At 49.1% G+C, this 20,957-nt stretch overlaps 1 protein-coding gene across 1 annotated transcript in view; it reads right to left on the reverse strand.

Annotated features, from left to right (window-relative positions):
- PLLP (plasmolipin) overlaps positions 1 to 6,494 on the reverse strand; it is a 28,368-nt gene extending 21,874 nt beyond the window's left edge. Inside the window, exon 1 of the mRNA XM_025370409.1 lies at positions 5,900 to 6,494. Within this exon, the coding sequence (XP_025226194.1) occupies positions 5,900 to 6,034 (135 nt within the window). The 5' untranslated portion in view covers positions 6,035 to 6,494. The remainder of the gene's footprint in view (positions 1 to 5,899) is intronic.
- Positions 6,495 to 20,957: the final 14,463 nt, after the last annotated feature.

Consider the following 20,957-nt stretch of genomic DNA (forward strand, 5'->3'; position numbering starts at 1 on the left):
AAAAAAAAAAAAAAAAAAAAAAAAAAAAAAAAAAAAAAAAAAAAGAAGAACTGAGCTCTCTGCCTCTGGAAGCATGCAAGTTCATGTTGGAGATGCAGCAAAGGGACCTCTTATGCTTGCATAAGAACCCGCGGATCCTATAACCCTGTGAATCCAAACTGTCCTTCATTCCCACATACAGTGCTAGGCTAGCTCTTCGCAGGCATGATCTAGATCCTGCCACCACCATCTGACAGACAAGGAAGTGAGGCTCAGGGAAATTCGGGAATTCCCCCACGATCACGCAGCCAGAAAGGAATGGAGTCCGTTGAACCCAAGGCTCTCAGCATCCAGGCCTGTGTTCCCATCAACACTCTCCATGCCACCCCATAGATCATGGAGATCTAGGGAGATCTAGGAAGATGGAAGATCAGGGAGATCTAGGGAGATGGAATTGTTTTACTCTTTGAAAAAAATTACAGAGACATAATACAAAGCACTCCAATGGTAGAAAGGGTAATCATGAAAATGCAATCTCTCTCATCCCTGACTGACCACGCCCCACAGCTGCCCTTACCCCAGGCAACCACATGCCGTGTGTCTCATTCCAGGGTGAGTGGATGCATATTTCTACATAAAACCCATATCCTCACTTAACCACAGATGGGTGCTCTCTGCGCCTGCGCCAAGCCATGCTTTTCCCCCAGGGCAATACACCTGGGGATATTCTGTATGAGCGCACAGCAAGCTGTGCCCATTTTTTTCATACCTTTATTTACCTAATTTTCTTTTTCTTTTTCTTCATTTTTTTTGTTTGAGACAAGGTCTTGCTCTGTCACCCAGCCTGGAATGCAGTGATGTGATCTCGGCTCACTGCAAGGGCTCTGCCTCCCGGGTTCAAGCGATTCTCCTGCCTCAGCCTTCTCTTCTGTTTTGTTGTTGTTGTTGTTGTTGTTGTTAAGAGTAGAGGGCTGGGTGCAGTGGCTCACACCTGTGAGCACTTTGGGAGGCCAAGGCAGATGGACTGCTGGAGCCCAGGAGTTAGAGACCAGCCTGGGCACCATGATGAAATCCCATCTTTACAAAAAATATAAAAACTTAGCCAGGCATTGTGGCATGTACCTGTAGTCCCAGATACTTAGGAGGCCTGAGGTGGGAGGATCGCCTGAGCCTGAGAGGTTGAGGTTGCAGTGAGCTGTGATCACACTACTACACTGCAGCCTGGGTGACAGAGCAAGACCTTGTCTTGAGGAAAAAAAAAAAAGTAGGGGTCTTACTCTGTCACCCAGGCTAGAGTGCAGTGACGTGATCAAGTCTTACTGCAGCCTCAAACTCCGAGGCTCAAGCAATCTTCCTGCCTCAGCCTCCCAAGTAACTGGAACTACAGGCATGTGCCACCCTGCCACCTGCCCAGCTAGGTGAGGTTTTGATCTGTTATTCACCTAAGTGGGAATTGTGTGGCCACCCCCAATCCCAGGAGGTGGGGCAAAATGGAAGGACAGAAGGTACCAAACCAAATGGCCTTACTGCCATAGGGCATTCAACAGCTTCCAGGTCCTAGGCCTCAAGGGCGCCTACTGACTGACAGGTCTCTGTACAAGCTCTGGTCTGTCCTGATCCTCATTCTCCCTTCCTATGGCAGGAAGCCATCTCTGATGGCCTTGGCCCCTGATGAGTCTCCCTTCCTGAAGTCCCCCTTTTACCCCTCCAAAGCACTCTAGAACTTCACACCCCCAAAATAAACAAGATGAGGAAGCATAGCTAGAGTCAGGTTTTGGATTTCCAGATCAAAGTGCAAAGCCAAGCTGTCACTCTATCCTGTGTGACCTTGGACAAGTTCCTCACCCTCTCTGAGCCTATTTACTTATTAATAAATCCAGATAAGATCATCCTTCTCCCCACAGCTTGGGGAGGCTTGAAAAAATAAGAGATGGGCACCTAATAGCACTACTGTATACTTATTGTAAAAAGGCTTTGGGAGCTCCCCGTAAGCAAATAACCACGCCTTCTGCATTGTGTAACCTGAGTCACACAAAAATGTATAGCACTGAGGCCTTTTTTTTTTTTTAACCAAAAGAGTTGTCTGTAAATCAAACTTGCATGCCTTGTGACATGAATCCACTGGTCAGAAAAAATAAAATAAAAAAAACAAAGACCTGCCTCCTTTTTTAGAGGCTATCTGCATAGATTCTTCGTTTCCCTTTTTGCCTAGGCTGCTAGGAAGTTCAACAAAGAATCAACAGCCTCAAACTTGCTGCAAGTCAATTCTCCCCTCCACACTACCAGCTTTTAAAGACACATTGCTTTAACTCTTCTGTCTTACGTGATTTAATATCATATTCCATTTGGTATTCTTTCTGAATCTACAAGGAATAAGGATAGTGATAAATCAATGACCACCACCAGACATCTGTGAAGAATACTGAGGCTGGTTCTTCAGGACACATTCTGATGCTGAATGAAAAGTGTATCTCCTTCTCCAGGAGCTGGAGGCTTTTCTACCCACCTCCCCTTCCTCCCAGCACACCAGGAACATTCATCAAATCCTGGGAAACAGAGGGGTCTGATGGGGAATTAGCTTCGATCTTCTCATGTATTTCCTGCTCCATGCAGCCTTCTCCGATCCCTCTGGGAGAAGCACATCCTCTGGGCACCTCTCTCACTGACCAAGAGCTCCTGGAAAGCGGGCACTGGGCCCGGGGTCCCCACCACTCCCTCCATGACAAACCCTGGGAAGGTAGCAGCAAAGCTACATGTGGTCATTAAGACCATGGGCCAGAAAAGTCAGAAAAATCACTCCTGTGAGGAGGGCTGTGAGATCTTGGGCGAAGAACTGCCCTCTGAGCCTCAGTTTCCTCACCTGTAAAATGGGGCCGACTAAGAGGATCTAAAGCCCTTGGCAAAGGGCCTGAGCCTAGTGCTGGCCTGATAGATGGGAGCTACGATGGCTTCCCAGCAGATGGCGGTGCCTGTTGGATGAACGCCCACATACCCCATTTCAGACCCAGGAGAACTATCTGTTGCCAGAGAAACAGCTCAGGATGCAGTGTCTCCAACAAGCAGATTTCTCTTTTTTTTTTTTTTTTTTTTTTTTGAGACGGAGTCTCACTCTGTCGCCCAGGCTGGAGTGCAGTGGCGTGATGTCAGCTCACTGCAAGCTCCGCCTCCCAGGTTCACGCCATTCTCCTCAGCCTCCCCAGTAGCTGGGACTACAGGTGCCCGCCACCACGCCCGGCTAATTTTTTGTATTTTTAGTAGAGATGGGGTTTCACCGTGTTAGCCAGGATGGTTTCGATCTCCTGCATTGTGATCCGCCCGCCTCGGCCTCCCAAAGTGCTGGGATTACAGGCGTGAGCCACCACACCTGGCCCCAACAAGCAGATTTCTAAGGCACTAAAATGTGCAGGTCATTTTCAGAACTCTAATGGGAGACCCTCATCCTCCCAAAGGCACTGCAGGTAGGGGGCAAAAGGAGCCCACTTCCCTCACACCCAGTCCCTCAGAGTCAAGAAACCCAAGTGCCAAGCTCTATTACAGGACTCCTGGTGAGTCCTACCTAGACCTCAATGTCTACATTTATGTAATGGGACCCAGATGCTCAGGGCTGGATTGCTGAGCCCACAAGGGATGCGCCCCCGCCCCCCAATCAGGAACACAAGCCTTCTCTAGAAGAAGCTACCAAGACCCTTGCAGCCCACAGCAACATCCTCCTCTTACTCCAATGTCTTCCATTCCTCCTATTGTTAGTCTCTTTCTTTCTTTTCTTTTTTTTTGAGACAAAGTCTCATCCACCTAGGCTGGAGTGCAGTGGTGCAATCAAAGTCACGGTAGCCTCGAACTCCCAGGCACAAGCCTCCCAAGTAGCTGAGACCACAGGTACATGCCACCATGCCTGGCTTTTTTTTTTTTTTTTTTTTTCCTTTTTTTGTAAAGACAAGGTCTCAATATGTTGCCCAGGCTGGTCTTGAACTTCTGGCCACAAGCAATCCTCCTGTCCGTCAGGGGCCAGCCTCAGGATCCCCCTCACCAGGCATGCTGAGGGATCCCTCACAGGGATCTTGCTGGTCATCATCCTCCACCTAGCAAGATCCCTCTTCTGTTCCAAAACCTCTTAAGGTCACCAACAGACCCTAGACCCTGTGGCTTGCAGAGATTACACAAGGCTCTTGGCTTCTGTCCACATCAGAAACAAGTGCTTCAACTCCAGCACCACCAACCTGTTGGCTACTCCCTGCAAATTAATTCAACTTTCTCATCACTACATCTTCGCTCACACTGTTCCCTGCCCTTGGAACACCCTTTCCCTGCCTCTGCCTCAGATTTCAGTGAAGTCTCTGCTCAAAAACCACCTCCTCCAAGAAGCCTTCCTGGTCGTGGAACTGCTCTCCTCCTCCTCTGCCCTTTTGCACCACTTCTCACACCCACCTGGCTCTCCCCTGGGCAGCCTGGCAGCTGCTCATGGCTGTGCCCCTCACCACCATCTCAGAGCCCAGCACTCCAGCAGTGGCGGGGTCAGTGGCTCTCCCCATCTGCAGAATTAAATCATTCCAGGAACTAGACCTCTTCCCTCAGAAGATAGAATCTTCTCCCCCACCCAACAAAAGAGAAACAAACAAAAAACTCTGGGAGAAGTGTTAAAAATGTAGATTTCTGGCTATACTTCCTGAGATTCAAATTCCAATTGCACATTTTTTCCGGGGGTGGAGTCCAATAATCTAAATTTTAAACAAACCCGCCAGGATGATTAAGAGGCTGCGGAGGGGGCCCACAGAGACCTGAGAAATCCTGAAATGAGATAGCACTGACCCAGGTGGACGTGGGCCCGCACCTGGAGAGGTCAGCGGAGGGAGACTGGACCTCAGCCCAGCGTCTGGCACCAAAGCGACCACCCTGCCCTCCAGCTCGGGCCTGGCAGCCCTGCTAGCACCCAGCAGTAGGAGACAGTGGGAAATGTCCACTCGCTGGATTGCAAAGGAAAATAGGTCCCGGCCCAACTCCAAATCCACCCGAGTCCTCTGAAAATGTATCAGGCCCTCACCCACCAAGGGTACCCACCCAGCTTCCAGACCCTCACGAAAGGGTGGCAGAAGCAGCAGCTAACATCCGGGCCTGTGGCTGGGAGTGGAGGATGTTCCCATGGGTCCGCCTCAGTTGGGGTCTGTACAGGGCTCTGGGAGAGAATAGGAGTCTTGCCCCTGGCTACCCACAAACCCCTCCCTCCGCCGCAGGGTGCGATATCTAGGCCCCGTGGGGCTGGCCAAACCGGCTGAAACCTGGCGGGTCACCCAGAGAAAGCTAGAAGAGCCCGGCTCCTGCGCGGGCGCCCACAGTTTAGTGCCTGAGTGTGCGTGTTGGGGGGCCGGATGTGCCCTCTAGATTAGATGAGGAATGTTCTGGGGTGCGGCCACGCGGAGCCGCTGGGAGCAGAAGGTGGTTAGAGAGTGGACTTTGCCTCAGACTGGGTTCCCTGGAGGGCTGGGGGCACTGTCCGGGCAGAAAGAGGGGTGAAAAAGAGAAAGGAGGGAAGGGAGGGGTGGGAAGGGTTGGGGGATTGTGCGCAGTGACTGTGGCTCCAGTGGGGGCTTCTCTGTGGCCGCTGGTAACCACCTTGGAGGGGGCACGATGGGGCACGGGCAGTGGGCACTCTGTACACGGTGCACAGAGTAGGGACGGCCCTACTCTGTAGTGTCACTCGCAGGGACGGCCACGGGGGAGTCTCGTGGTGAGAGGGTTGCAGGGCCATCTTGAGGGCGTCCGTGCGGGAAGCGTCCTAGGGGTACGCGCAGCGCTTCGGTGAGCTTGTGAGCCCGGGTGGGGAGCGCAAGGTTCGCGAAGAATGAACGCAGCGCCGGAGTCCCTCACCCATTCCGGCCGGACCGGGAGCCCCCGGCCAGCCCCGTGGACCCGCGCGCGCTCTCACCAGCTGCAGCAGCATGAGCGCCCCGAGGCTGGAGCGCACGAAGCCCAGGTCCGGGCGCAGCGCCGACACCGAAGCCCCGGCGCCCTGCGCAGGACTGCTGGTCCGCGTGCTCACTTTCGACGGGAACTCGGCCATGGCGGCTCCGCTTGCCTCCCGAGGTCGCTCCGGCCGCCGTCGCCGCCCCTCCAGCGGTGGGTGCCGGCTCCCGCGCCGCTCTTCCCCAAAGCTCCCGATCCCGGTGCTGCTCCCGGAGCTGCAGGAGGCGTCGGGGCTGGGAGCCTGGGGCGCCAGGTGCAGCCGAGATCCCAGCCCCGCCCCCGCCACCAGGGCCGCCCCCTTAACCCTTTGCTCGCCGCCGCCGCTCCAGCCGCGACAGGTTCGTGGGCAGCCGCGTCCACTCCCGGGACCAGTAAACAACCCCGGGTCCGTGAATCTGCTCCGCCAGCACCAACCCAGACCGCTTCGCCGGCCTCGCCCGGGGCAAACCGCCTGCTGGGAATTTCCCGGCACTCGCCCAAGCCGTGGTGGCTTCGGCGCCTAGGGATAAACTGGTGATGGCTCGTGGGGGGCACCGCTCTCCCAGGCGCTTCCTGCGCGCTGTGCACCCTCGGCCTAGGCCCTGCGCAGCGACTCTTGGAGAGTCCCGGGGGGGCCGGATGCAGTGGCTCCTGCCTCTGATCCGAGCACTTTGGGAGGCTAAGGTGAAAGGATAACTTCAGGCCAAGAGTTCGAGACCAGCCTGGGTAACACAGTGAGACCCTGTCTGTATTTTTTTTTTTTTTTCTTTTGAGACAGAGTCTCACTCTGTCGCACAGGCTAGAGTGCAGTGGCGCAATCACGGCTCACTGCAACCTCCACTTCCCAGGTTCAAGTGATTCTCCTGCCTTAGCCTCCCGAGTAGCTGGGACTACAGGCGCGCGCCACCACGCTTGGCTAATTTTTTTTTTTTTTTTTTTTGTATTTTTAGTGATTACAGGCGTGAGCCACCGCTCCCGGCCCCCTTTCTGTATTTTATAGAAGAGTGTCCCAGGAGACCCCGCTCCCAGGGGTGGGTGCGCAGGAGAAGGGGGAGGTCCTTTTCTGCCTATTAATGCAGTTTTCACTTCTGAAGATATTTTATATAACTTAGATGATCGCGGAGCCTCAGTTTCCTCGTCTGTAATATAGATTTGAAGGAAACTTAACCTCACGGAGCGTTGTAGAGAGTAAATGAAATATTCCGTAGAAAGTTCCTGACAGCATGAGGGAGGAGGGGTCACTCAGAAGGTGGGAGGTCATATCGAGGTTACAGTTTCATTGCCACACATGCACCCTAAAATCCTTAGACATATACACACACACACACACACACACACCCCTTGAGCCTACAGGTTTGCACAGATAGGTCATTCATGCATTCATCAACCAATGTTTGCTGAACACCTACTACATGCCAGGCCCTGTGGAAACGAACTAGACAAGACCTTCTTGGCTCCCACATTTTTTTTCCCCAAATACCTACACTTCAAGGAGAGCCACTTAAAAAATTGTTTTTAATTGACATGTAATATTAGGTTGGTGGAAAAGTTATTTTGGTTTTTTGCATTTAAAAGTAATAGCAAAAACCACAATTACTTTTGCAGCAACCTATTATTGTACCTAGATGTGGAGTACCATGTGATGTTTTGGTACCTGTGTACATTGTGTAAAAAATCAAATCAAGGTACTTAGCATATCCATCACCTCATACATTTATGGCTTCTTTGGGGTGAGAACATTCAAAATCCCCACTTCTAGCTACTGTATTTTGAAATATACAATACTAGGGCCAGGTGCGGTGGCTCACACCTATAATCCCATCACTTTGGGAAGCCAAAGCGGGCAGATCACCAAAGGTCATGAGTTCGAGACCATCCTGGTCAACATGGTGAAACCCTGCGTCTACAAAAATATTAAAAAATTAGCCAGGCATGATGGCGAGTGCCTGTAGTCCCAGCTACTCGGGAGGCTGAGGCAGGAGAATCACTTGAACCCAGGGAGGTTGCAGTGAGCCGAGATCGTGCCACTGCACTCCAGAGCCTGGGTGACAGAGCAGGACTCCATGTAAAAAAAAAAAAAAAAAAAAAAAGAAATGTGCAATATTGATAGTTTTTACTTTTTCCTTTTATTTATTTTGAGGTGAGGTCTCACTCTGTCACCCAGGCTGGAGGGCAGTGGCATGATCATAGCTTACTGCAGCCTCCAACCCCCAGGCTCAAGCGATCTTCTCACCTCAGCCTCCCTAGTAACTAAGACTACTGGTGCATGCCACCAAGCCCAGCTAATTTTTTTTTTTTTTTTTTTTTTGAGATGGAGTCTTGCTGGAATTACAGGCTTGAGCCACCACGCCCGGCTAACTTTTTGTATCTGTAGTAGAGACTGGGTTTCAACATGTTGGCAAGGCTGGTCTTGAACTCCTGACCTGGTGATCTGCCCATCTCGGCCTCCCAAAGTGGTGGGATTACAGGCATAAGCCACCGAGCCCAGTCCCAACTAAGTTTTTAAAAATTTTTTGTAGAGATGGGGTCTCACTATGTTGCCCAGACTGGTTTCACACTCCTGGCCTCAAGTGATCCACCCGCCTTGACCTTCCAAAGTGCTGGAATTACAGGTGTGAGCCACCATGCCCAGCCCTAACTGTAATTTTGTACCTGTTAACCAATCTGTCTCTATCCTCCCACTACACCCCAGCCTCCTATAACCACTATTCTACTCTACTATGAGATTTATTTATTTATTTATTTATTTATTTATTTGAGATGGCATTTTGCTCTTGTTGCCCAGGCTCGAGTGCAGTGGCGTGACCTCGGCTCACTGCAACCTCTGCCTCCCAGGTTCAAGCGATTCTCTTGCCTCAGCCTTCTGAGTAGCTGGGATAACAGGCGCCCGCCAGCACACCCAGCTAATTTTTTTGTAATTTTAGTAGAGACGGGGTTTCACCATGTTCACCAGACTGGTCTCAAACTCCTGAAATCAGGTGATCCGCCCGCCTCGGCCTCCCAAAGTGCTGGGATTGATTATAGGCGTGAGCCACTGCACCTGGCCGAGATCAACTTCTTTATTTCATTCCACATATATGAGAGACTATGTGGTGTTTGTCTTTCTATGCATGGCTTATTTTACTCTCATGATGTCCTCCAGGTTCATCTGTGTTGCCACAAATGACAGGATTTCAGTCGTTGGATCCCACTGTCTGATGGGGATGAGAAGTAATAAACCAGGGAGGAATAATACTTCCAGATAGTGACAAATGCTGTGACTAAAGTAAAATGGGGGAATGTGACACAGAGTCACCCACAGGTGATTTCTGGGTTAAGGTGGTCAAGAAAGACCTGTGGGAAGAGGTGACATTTATGCAGAGACCCAAATCATGAGTAGGGGCTAGCCTTGGGAAATCTGGGGGAAGAATTTAATAAGTGCAGGAGCCCTGAGGCTGGACCAGTTTTGAGAACAGAAAAAGGTTCTTGGTGGGGCTACAGCCAAGTGAGTAAGGGTGAGATCGGCAACATGGGCCAGGGCCAGATCACACAGGGCTATTTAGAGGGTTGTATTAGTGCCCTGTGGCTGCTATAAGTTGCCATGAACTTGGTGACTTAAAACAACAGAAATGTGGCCAGGCATGGTGGCTCACGCCTGTAATCCCAGCACTTTGGGAGGCTGAGGCAGGCGGATCACCTGAGGTCAGGAGTTAGAGACCAGCCTGGCCAACATGGCGAAACCCTGTTTCTACTAAAAATACAAAAAAGTAGCCAGACATGGTGGTGCACGCCTGTAATCCCAGCTACTCGGGGGGAGGCTGAGGCAGGAGAATCACTTGAGCCTGGGAGGCAGAGGTTGCAGTGAGCCAAGATCAAGCCATTGTACTCCAGCTTGGGCAACAAGAGTGAAACTGTCTCAAAAAAAAAAAAAAAAAGAAAAAAAAAAGAAAGAAAGAAAGAAAAAAAAGAAAAGAAAAACCAGAAATTTACTCTCCCATAGTTCTGGAGGCCAGAAGTCTGAAATCAGTTTCACTGAGCCAAAATCTTCCAAAACTTGGGAAGAGCCAAAATCAGGTGTCCCAAGGGTCATGCTCCCTTTGCAGGGTCTAGAGGAGAATCCCATCCTTGTTCTTCCAACCCTGGTGGGGGCTGCTGGCACTCCTCAACCTATGACTGCATCGACCCTGTCTCTGCCTCCTACTTCACATGGCCTCCTCCTCTTCTGTATGTATAACATCTTTGTCTGCCTCTCTTATAAGGACACTTATGATTGGGTTAGGGCCACCCAGATACTCCAGGATAGTCTTCCCCAAATACAGAATCTTAATTTGAAACTGGGCGTGGTGGCTCATGCCTATAAACCTAGCACTTTGGGAAGCCAAGGCAGGAGGATGGGTTTGGCTCAGGAGTTCGAGACCAGCCTGGGCAACATAGCAAAGACCCCTGTCTCTAAAAAAAAAAAAAAAAAAATTGACAGGGTGTGGTGGTGCACACCTGTGGTCCCAGCTACTCAGGAGGCTGAGGTAGGAGAATTGCTTAAGCCCCAGGAGATTGAGGCTACAGTGAGTCATGTTTTTGCCTCTGCATGTTTTTGCGCTCTGCAAGGTGACAGAGCAAGACCCTGTTTCAAAAGGAAAAAAAAAAAAGAAAAGGAATCTTAATTTAGTCACTTAATCTGTAAAGACCTTATTACTTTATAAGGTAAGATGGACTGGTTCCAAGAATTAGGATCTGTTTTGTTCATTTGTTTGTTTGAGACAGGGTCTCACTCTGTTGCCCAGGCTGGAGTGCAATGGTGCCATCTCGGCTCACTACAACTTCCGCCTCCAGGGTTCAAGCAATCCTCCTGCCTCAGCCTCCTGAGTAGCTGGGACCACAGGTTCTTGAGCCACCATGACTGGCTATTTTTTGTATTTTTTGTAAAGACTGGGTTTCACCATGATGCCCAGCTGGTCTCGAACTTGAGCTCAGGCAATCCTCCTGCCTTCACCTCCCAAAGTGCATGAGCCACTTATATCTTTTAGTGGCCATTATACAGCCTACCACAATGATGGAGAAGGGCTAACATTTTATTTTAAGGCCTGGAGTGTTTTGTTCTTGGTTTTTTTTTTTAGATGGAGTCTCGCTCTGTCGCCCTTGCTGGAGTGCAGTGGTGTGATCTTGGCTCACTGCAAGCTCCTCCTTCTGAGTTCACGCCATTCTCCTGCCTCAGCCTCAGCCTCAGCCTCCGGAGTAGCTGGGACCACAGGCACCCGCCACCACGCCTGGCTAATTTTTTTGTATTTTTAGTAGAGATGGGGTTTCCATGTTAGCCAGGATGGTCTTGATCTCCTGACCTCGTGATCTGCCTGCTTTGGGCTCCCAAAGTGCTGGGATTACAGGCGTGAGCCACCGCGCCCGGCCAAGGCCTGGAGTGTTTTAATCAGGTGAGAGACAAGCTCTGATGAACACTTTAAAAATATCACTGGTTGATGCTGACTTAACCCTTTACTCACTCAACAGGATGTTCAACCCCCTCCCCTCAATGCACCTGAGACCCTGCCTCTGTCCCAGCACCCTACTTGCAGTAGGTACTCTGGAAATGAGAAGTGCTTCTTGGTAGCTGCAAAATTGTTACTCAGAGACCAGCCTCTCTGCAGACCAGTCCAAGTGCAGAACAAAGCTCGGGTGAGCCCTTAATTTTATTATGACACAGAAAACAAAAAGATTATTGTTTCTGAGGCAGATTCTAAAACAGTAGGGTGTTTTTGTTTTGGTTTTGGTTTGGATTTTGTGTGTGTGTGTGTGTGTGTGTGTGTGGTTTTTTTTTTTTTTTTTTTTTGTTAATCCCACTTTCATTCCTTTCAAATGGCAGCAAGCAAGACTGAATCACTCCACTGTTTTTCACTTTGACATTTTCTTCCAAACAAACTTCACTCGACCCCACGTTAGAAATAGTGGGAAGGAACCTGTCCCCAGACTGGAACCAGCTGCCCACCCACAGTCTCCGCTGGCGCCATGGGGTCCTGGATTCTTAGGATGGGGTTGGGGAACAGACAGCCTGTCTACGGCCAGGACTGGCCTCCCCTTCCTGGGCTCTGAGTAGCCATCTCCACACGGGATACCTGCAGTACATGTCTTGCCTCAGTTTTCTTCAGTTCTACAAAAGTTCCCTATTCTGACCAAATCCCCACTGCATACTGGGCCTGCCTAGCTGTGATCCCAGCTAGTCAGCTACTCAGCAGTAGGGGTTCAGGCACGAAGCAGATGTTTAGTGTGTGCCTTGGGAGTGCCAGGCCCTGGGTACAGAGCTGTGAGCTGTGATGAGGGCCCCCACCTTCAAGGAGTCTAGTGGGGGAGACAGCCTAGATGTACAAACCCACCAAGAAATAGCAACTCACCAATAGTGATGATGCCACCACAGAAAAAGAGCAGGATGCCAGGGGAGAGAGTAATTCTGATTGGGGGTTGTCATTTAGATAACTGGGACAAGGAAGGTCTAAACATTTTAGCAGAGACATGGAGGATGAACAAGAATCAGACAGGAGAAGAACACTGCAGGCAGGGAAAACTACCTTCTGTGCAAAGGCCCTGAGTCAGGGAAGACTTTGAGATCTTTGAGGAAGGACAGAAGACTAAGAGTTGGGAAGACAGGGAGAGATGAGGTTCAAGAGGCAGCCAAGGGTCAGATCACCTGGGTCTTAAACCACTGAAGGATTTACACTATTAGATTTACAGTTGTTATTGTAGCCGGGTGTGGTGACTCACACCTGTAATCCCAGCACTTTGGGAGGCTGAGGCGGTGGGGAATTGCTTTGAGCTCAGGAGTTCGAGACCAGCCTGGCCAACATGGTGAAACCCTGTCTCTACTAATACAAAAAAATTAGCCGGGTGTTGTGGTGCACACCTGTAATCCCAGCTACTTGGGAGGCTGAGGCAGGAGAATCACTTGAACCCGGGGGGGGGAGGTTGCAGTGAGCTGAGACTGTACCATTGCACGCCAGCCTGGGCAACAAGAACAAAACTCCGTCTCACAAAAACCAAAAACAAAAAAAATACAATTGTTGTTGAGACAGGGTCTCACTCTGATGCCTAGGCTGGAGTGCAATCGTGTGATCATGTCTCACTGCAGTCTTGACCTCCTGGGCTCAAGCGATCCTCCCAGTTTAACTTCCCCAGTAGCTAGGACTATAGGCATGCACCACCACACCCAGTTAATTATTTTATTTTATTTTTATTTTTAATTTATTTTTACTATTTGTTTTTGAGAGGGAGTCTTGCTCTGTCGCCCAGGCTGGAGTGCAATGGCGTGATCTCAGCTCACTGCAACCTCCGCCTCCCAGGTTCAAGCGATTCTCCTGCCTCAGCCTCTGGAGTAGTTGGGACTATAGGCGCCCACCACTATGCCTGGCTAATTTTTTGTATTTTCAGTAGACACAGGGTTTCACCGTGTTAGCCAGGATGGTCTTGATCTCCTGACCTCGAGATCCGCCCGCCTTGGTGCCCTAATTTTTTTATTTTTTGTAGAGACGGGGTCTCGCTGTATTGCCCAGGATGGTCTCGAACTCCTGGCATCAGGGAATCATCCTGCCTTGGCCTCCCAAAGAGCTGAGAGCACAGGCATGAGCCATCACGCTGTGCCTGATTTACAATTTTAAGAAATTCACAGAAAGGTTCCCATGGGGGTTCATCTAACAGCTTCCAGAAGCCAACTTCAACCAGTTGCTGACTGCAGTCAACGAATATTGATTGAGTACTTTTCCAACTGGCCCTATGCTTGGTGCTGTGGGAGTGGCTCCTTTTTTTTTTTTTAATGCATTTTATTGTGTATATATAAGAGATACAATATGTTATACGATACATATACAGTAAAATGGTTACTGTAGTGAAACAAACTAACATATCCATCATCTCATATGGGTACCCATTTTCCTCCCTGTGGCAAGAGCAGCTATAATCTACTCATTTAGCAAAGATCCTGAATACAACACAATGTTATTAACTATAACCCTCAGCCGGGCGCGATGGCTCACGCCTGTAATCCCAGCACTTTAGGAGGCCAAGGTGGGCGGATCATGAGGTCAGGGGATCGAGAGCATCCTGGCTAATACGGTGAAACCCCGTCTCTACTAAAAATACAAAAAATTAGCTGGGTGTGGTGGCGGGCACCTGTAGTCCCAGCTACTCGGGAGGCTGAGGCAAGAGAATGGCGTGAACCTGGGAGGTGGAGGTTGCAGTGAGCCGAGATCGCGCCACTGCACTCCAGCCCGGGCGACACAGCGAGACTCTGTCTCAAAAAAGAAAAAAACCAAACAAACAAAAAAACTATAAGCCTCATACTGTGCATTAGATCTTTCCACTTCTTCATCCTACATGTTTGCCACTCTGTACCCTTTGACCTACATCTCCCCATTTCCTAGTTAGTTTTGAGGGCTTTTTTTTTTTTTTTTTTTTTTTTCCTGAGATGGAGTCGCCCAGGCTCGAGGCTCGAGGCTCCAGTGCAGTGGTGCGATCTTGGCTCACTGCAAGCTCTGCCTCCCGGGTTCAAGCCTTTCTCCTGCCTGGGACTATAGGCACCTGTCACCACGCCTGGCTAATTTTTTGTATTTTTAATAGAGACGGGTTTTCACCGTGTTAGCCAGGATCATCTCAATCTCCTGACCTCGTGATCTGCCTGCCGTGGCTTTCCAAAGCGCTGGGATTACAGGCGTGAACCACCCACCCAGCAAGATCTAGCTTTTGTGCTCAGCATCTGGGTGTTGACCTCTAAACCCTTGGAATGTCATATCTGATAGCCATTGTTTAGGGTGGAGCTGGCCACACCCGATAGTCTAACAATGTGGTTTAGCATGGGGTCTGGCTGCAGCAGGTCACCAAACAGTGTGGCTTAGGGTGGAGGCTTTGGGATACAAGATATGGACCCACATAGCTGGACGTTAGGAGAAGCTGGAGTCTGAGATTTGCTGCCCGGGCAGTCAACCCTGCCTGCATGATGGGACCTCAATGAAGACTCTAGAAACCAAGACAGTGATTTTACTAGGGTGGCAATAGTCTGTACGTATTGTCACACATTGATGCTGGAAAAGTAACGCTGTCCCTGATTCCACAGGGAGAGGATAATGGAGGTTCCAGGTTTGGAACTTTCCTGGCCCCTCCCTATACACCATTTCCCTTGGCTGGTTTTAATTCGTATCCTTCAGCTGTCATAAACTGCAGCTGTGGTTATACAGCTTTCAGTGAGTTCTGTGAGTCCTGGCTGATTATGGAACCTAAGGATGGTTTGGGGAAACCCCTGAACTCTGTCGTTGTGTGAGCAGTGTCACTCAGCCACCTTGTTTATGCTTTTCTTTCTTTTCTTTCTTTTTTTTTTTTTTCTGAGATGGAGACTGTCCCCTAGGCTGGAGTGCAGTGGTGCGATCTCAGCTCACTGCAACATTCGCCCCCTCTGGGGTTCAAGCGTTTCTCCTGCCTTGGTTTCCTGAGTAGTTGGGACTACAGGGCTGTACCACCACACCCAGCTAATTTTTGTATTTTTAGTAGAGACAGGGTCTCCCTATGTTGCCCAGATTGGTCTTGAACTCCAGGGCTCAGTGATTTGCTCGCCTCGGCCTCCTAAAGTGCTGGGATTATAGGTGTGATCCATCGAGCTTAGCCCGGTCAACTTGTTTTACTTGAAACAGGCTGGGTGTGATGGTTTGTGCCTATAATCCCAATCCCAACACTCTGGGAGGCGGAGGCCAGTGATGGTGAGGGCATCATTTCAGGCTAGAAGTTCGACACAGCCTGGGCAACAGAGTGAGACCCTGTCTCTATTTTTTAAAAGGCAAAATAAAATAATTATATTTATATATATATATATATATAATTTCTCAAATATATATATATAATTTCTCAAATATATATATATATATTTGAGATGGAGTCTCTATCGCCCAGGCTGGAGTGTAGTGGCGCGGTCCCAGCTCACTGCATCCTCTGCCTCCTGGATTCAAGGGATTCTCCCGCCTCAGCTTCCCAAGTAGCTGGGACTACAGGTGTGTGCCACCACGCCTGGCTAATTTTTGTATTTTTAGGAAAGACGGGGTTTCACCATGTTGGCCAGGCTGGTCTCGAACTCCTGACCTCAGGTGATCCACCCACCTTGACCTCCCAAAGTGCTGGGATTACAGGCATGAGCCACCTTGCCCAGCCAAATAATATTTTTAAAAAGATATTGCATTTTCCAGTGGCCAGGCGCGGTGGCTCACGCCTGTAATCCAGCACTTTAGGAGGCTGAGGCAGGCGGATCACGAGGCCACGAGATCGAGACCATCCTGGCTAACACAGTGAAACCACGTCTCTACTAAAAATACAAAAATCAGCCGGGTGTGGTGGCGGGCACCTGTAGTCCCAGCTACTTGAGAGGCTGAGGCAGGAAAATGGCATGAACCCAGGAGGCGGAGCTTGCAATGAGCCAAGATCGTGCCACTGCACTCCAACCTGGGTAACAGAGCAAGACTCTGTCTCAAAAAAAAAAAAAAAAAGAAAAAGAATCAATGTTTGGCCAGGCGTGGTGGCTCACACCTATAATACTTGCACTTTGGTAGGCCAAGGTAGGTGGATCACTTGAGGTCAGGAGTTTGAGACCAGCCTGGCCAACATGGCAAAACCCCGTTTCTACTAAAAATACAAAAATTCGCTGGGCATGGTGGCGGGTGCCTGTAATCTCAGCTACTCAGGAGGCTGAGGCAGGAGGGTCACTTGAACCTGGGAGGCGGAGGGTACACTGAGGCGGGATTGCACCACTGCACTCCAGCCTGGGCAACAGAAGGAGACCCTGTCAAAAAAAAAAAAAAAAAAAAAAAAAAAAAAAAAACCATTTTCCAAAGTGGCCTCACCATTTTACATTCCCATTGGCAATATATGAGAGACTTCTAGCAGTAGCCTCTCATCCTTGCTAATACTTAGTATTGCCAGTTTTTTAAAAAAGCCATTCTAATAGGTGTGCAGTAGTGTCTCATTGTGGCTTTACTGTTTATTTCCATAATAACTAACAGTGTTGGGCATCTTTTCATGTGGTTGTTAGCCATTCATATATCTTCTTTGCTGAAGTGTCTGTTTAAAGTTTTTGCCCATTTTAATATTGGGTTGTCTCCTTATAATTGAGATATAACTGGATGCAAGTGCTTTATCAGATATATCTGATTTTTTAAAAACTTGCAAGTATTTTCTCCCAGTCTGTGGCTTGTCTTTTATTTTTTAACAGTGCTTTTGACTGGGTGGTGGCTCACACCTATAATCCCAGCACTTTGGGAGGCCCAGGTGGGCTGATCGCTTGAGCCCAGGAGTCTGAGATCAGTGTGGCCAACATGGTGAAACCCTGTCTCTACCAAAAAAATACAAAAATTAGCCAGTCATGGTGGCGTGCCTGTAATCCTAGCTACTTGGGAGGCCGAAGTGGGAGGATCACTTGAGCCCATGAGGTGGAGGTTGCAGTGAGCCGAGATCGCGCCACTGCACTCCAACCTGGGTGACAAAGCCACGCTAATTTTGAAGAGGAAAATTGTTATTCTTTTTTTTTTTTATTTTAAAGATAGGGCTTCCTTCTGTCACCCAGGCTGGAGTCCAGTGGCATGACCATAACTCACCGCAACCTCAAACTTCTGGGCTCAAATGACCTCAGCTTCCCAAGTAACTGAGACCCCAGGTGTGAGCCACCTTGCCTGGCTATTTTTGTTTTTGTTTTTTTTTAGAGTCGGGTGTCACTATGTTGCCCAGGCTACATTTGTGTCACAACTAATGAGCCAATATTGCTACATTGTTATTAAATACTTATTCAGAGTTCTTCAGTTTTCCCCTAGTGTGCTTTTTCTGTTTCCAGGATCCCAACTGGGTTACCACAGTACATTTAGTGCCTGTAGACTCTGCTTGTGCCTGTAGACTCTGCTTGGCTGTGGCAGTTTCTCAGACTTTCCTTGTTGTGGATGACCTTGATCATTTTGAGGAGTACTGGTCAGGGTTTTTTTTTTTTAATTTGTTTGTTTTGAGACAGAGTCTCACTCTGTCACCCAGGCTGGAGTGCATGATCTCAGCTCACTGCAACCTCCACCTCTCGGGTTCAAGTCATTCTTCTGCCTCAGCCTCCCGAGTAGCTGGGATTACAGGCACGCGCCACAATGCCCAGCTAATTTTTGTATTTTTAGTAGAGACAGGGTTTCACCATGTTGGTCAGGCTGGTCTCAAACTCCTGACCTCGTGATCCACCCGCCTCAGCCTCCCAAAGTGCTGGGATTACAAATGTGAGCCACTGTACGCAGTCCTGGTCAGGGGTTTTGTAGGATGTTCCTCAATTGAGATTTGTCTGATATTATTTTCTCATGATTAGACTTAGAGTAATGCATTTTTGGAAGGAAGGCTACAGAGGTAAAGTGCCACTCAAGGATACCTACTATCAATGGAACCTATCACTGTTGATGTTGACCTTGATCACCTGGTAAGATTGTATTTATGTATTTATTTTTTACTTTTTGAGATGGAGTCTCACTCTGTTGCCCGGGCTGGAGTTCAGTGGCACAATCTTTGTTCACTGCAACCTCTGCCTTCTGGGTTCAAGCGATTCTCCTGCCTCAGCCTCCTGAGTAGCTGGGATTACAGGCATGCGCCACCATGCCTGGCTAATTTTTGTATTTTTAGTCGAGAGGGGATTTCACCATGTTAGCCAGACTGGTCTCAAACTCCCGACCTCAAGTGATCCACCCGCCTCAGCCTCCCAAAGTGCTAGGATTACAGTTGTGAGCCACCGTGCCCAGCCCATTTCTGGTTTCTACTTAGCTTTTTTCGCTTAACTCTTTGTCTTGAGATTTCTCCATGGTATGAACCCGTTTTTTTTTTTTCTTTCTTTCTTTTTTTTTTGGTAAATTAGGATTGTGTTATTTATTTCTTTCATTACACAGCAAATATGGACCAAGCCCTATTATGTGCCAGGCCCTAGCCCCAGGGCTCTGGCTAATCACCAAGCCACAGAGTGACCAGAGTTTGGTTTTGGGGGGTGTTACGGAGAGCCATTAAACAAAGGATTACCCAGATAATGTGCTTGGATGGAGACCCAGGCAGCTGGGGGACACTGTGCCAGACAACTCGATTTATGGGAGTGAGCAGGGAAGGTTTCCAGAAAGATCTGGAGTGTGAGGGTGGCCCTCTTGGTGTTGAACAGAGAGACAAGGCCCTGGCCAGAGCTGCCTCCAGAGAAGCAGAGAGGGGCACAGGTGGGAGAAGTTCTAGTCCCTCACTTCTTGGGGCCCCTGAGATCCAGCAGCCTGCCTGCCTACCCCACCTTCTGTCTCATGAGCCAACAAATCTCCCTTTTTTGCCAAAATGAGGGCAAGCTGAGTTTCTGTCTTTTACACCCAAAGAAATCGATGAATGGCGTTACAGTCCCCCTAACTCAGCGGTCCCCAGCATTTTTGGTGCCAGGAACTGGCACTGGTTCTGTGGAAGACTGTTTTTCCTGGGGAGGTAGGGGTGGGTTAGGAGGGTAGTTTTGGGATGATTCAAGCACATTACGTTCATAATGCACTTTATTTCTATTATTATAACATTATAATATATAATGAAATAATTATAGAACTCACCATATTGTAGAATCAGTGGGAGGCCTGAGTTTGTTTTCCTGCAACTCAATGGTCCTTTCTGGAGGTGATGGGAGATCATCAGACGTTAGATTCTCATAAAGGGTGCACAACCTAATCCCTTGCATGCAGAGTTCACAATAGGGTTCACGCTGCTATGAGAATCTAATGCTGCCCCTGATCTGACAGGAGGCAGACCTCAGGCAATAATGCAAGCGATGGGGAGTGGCTGTAAATACAGATGCAGCTTCCTTAGCTTGCCTGTGGCTCACCTCCTGCTATGCCACTGGTTCCTAACAGGTCACGGACCAGTATAGGGGTTAGGGACCCCTGCCTCTACTCCTCCCTTCTTCCTATATGGCTCAGAGAGGTGAAGTGATCTACCCAAGGTCACACAGCAGGAATTCAAACGCAGTACTTCTCAACCTGTTCAAGGTTTAGCAGGGGCCTCTGGGATCCACCAGCCAGGTTTGTGATGGAGGGAGAGGTGAACTCAGAGCAGTTTTTGGGATATTACAGAAAATTACCCCTGGATGGAATCTTCCAAATCGAATTGTGCTTTAGGGCACTGTTAGAATAATGAGTCTCCTCACCATATCCTAATCCCTGGAACCTGTGGCTCTGTTACTTTAAATGCTTAAAAGAGAGTTTGCAGCTGTGGTTAAATTAAGGATTTGGGCTGGGCGTAGTGGCTCACGCCTGTAATCCCAGCACTTTGGGAAGCGGGTAGATCACTTGAGGTCACAAGTTCAAAACCAGTCTGGTCAACATGGCGAAACCCTGTCTCTACTAAAAATACAAAAATTAGCCAGGCGTGGTGGTGTGTGCCTGTAGTCCCAGCTACTTGGGAGACTGAGGCTGAGGCAGGAGAATTGCTTGAACCCAAGGAGTCGGAGGTTGCAGTGAGCCGAGTTTGTGCCACTACACTCCATCCTGGGCGACAGAGTGAGACTACGTCTCAAAATAACAACAACAATAATAATAATGGGCTTGGAGATGGGGTGATGACCCTGGTTTATCAGACGGGCCCAGTGTAATCACAAGGGTTGTTATAAGAGGTTAGGCAGGAAAGTCAGAGTCAGAGAAGGTGATGTGAAGACACAGCAAAGGTTGGAGTGGTGTGGACTGAGGAGCCAAAGAATGTGGGTGGTCTCCAGCAGCTGGAAGAGGAAAGGAAATGGATTCTCCCTTCTGGCCTCCAGAAGGAATGTAACCCTGTGGTCCATTTTAGACTTCTGACCTCCAGAACTGTAAGATAAATAAATGAGATGGTTTTAAGCTACCAAATTTGTAGTTACGTGTTACGGCAGCAATAGAAATTCTTGAATCTCCTTGGCAGCATTTCCACCAAGTTACCATCCATTCTCGTCTTGAATGCCTCCAGCGACGGGGATATCACTACCAATACAGTCACCCTGTTTCCTTTCCAGCAAACTCTTTCTTCTCCCAAACCCATCCTCTGTAACTATCCACCCA

This window comes from Theropithecus gelada, chromosome 20 (assembly GCF_003255815.1).
Source record: "Theropithecus gelada isolate Dixy chromosome 20, Tgel_1.0, whole genome shotgun sequence".
NCBI lineage: Eukaryota > Metazoa > Chordata > Mammalia > Primates > Cercopithecidae > Theropithecus > Theropithecus gelada.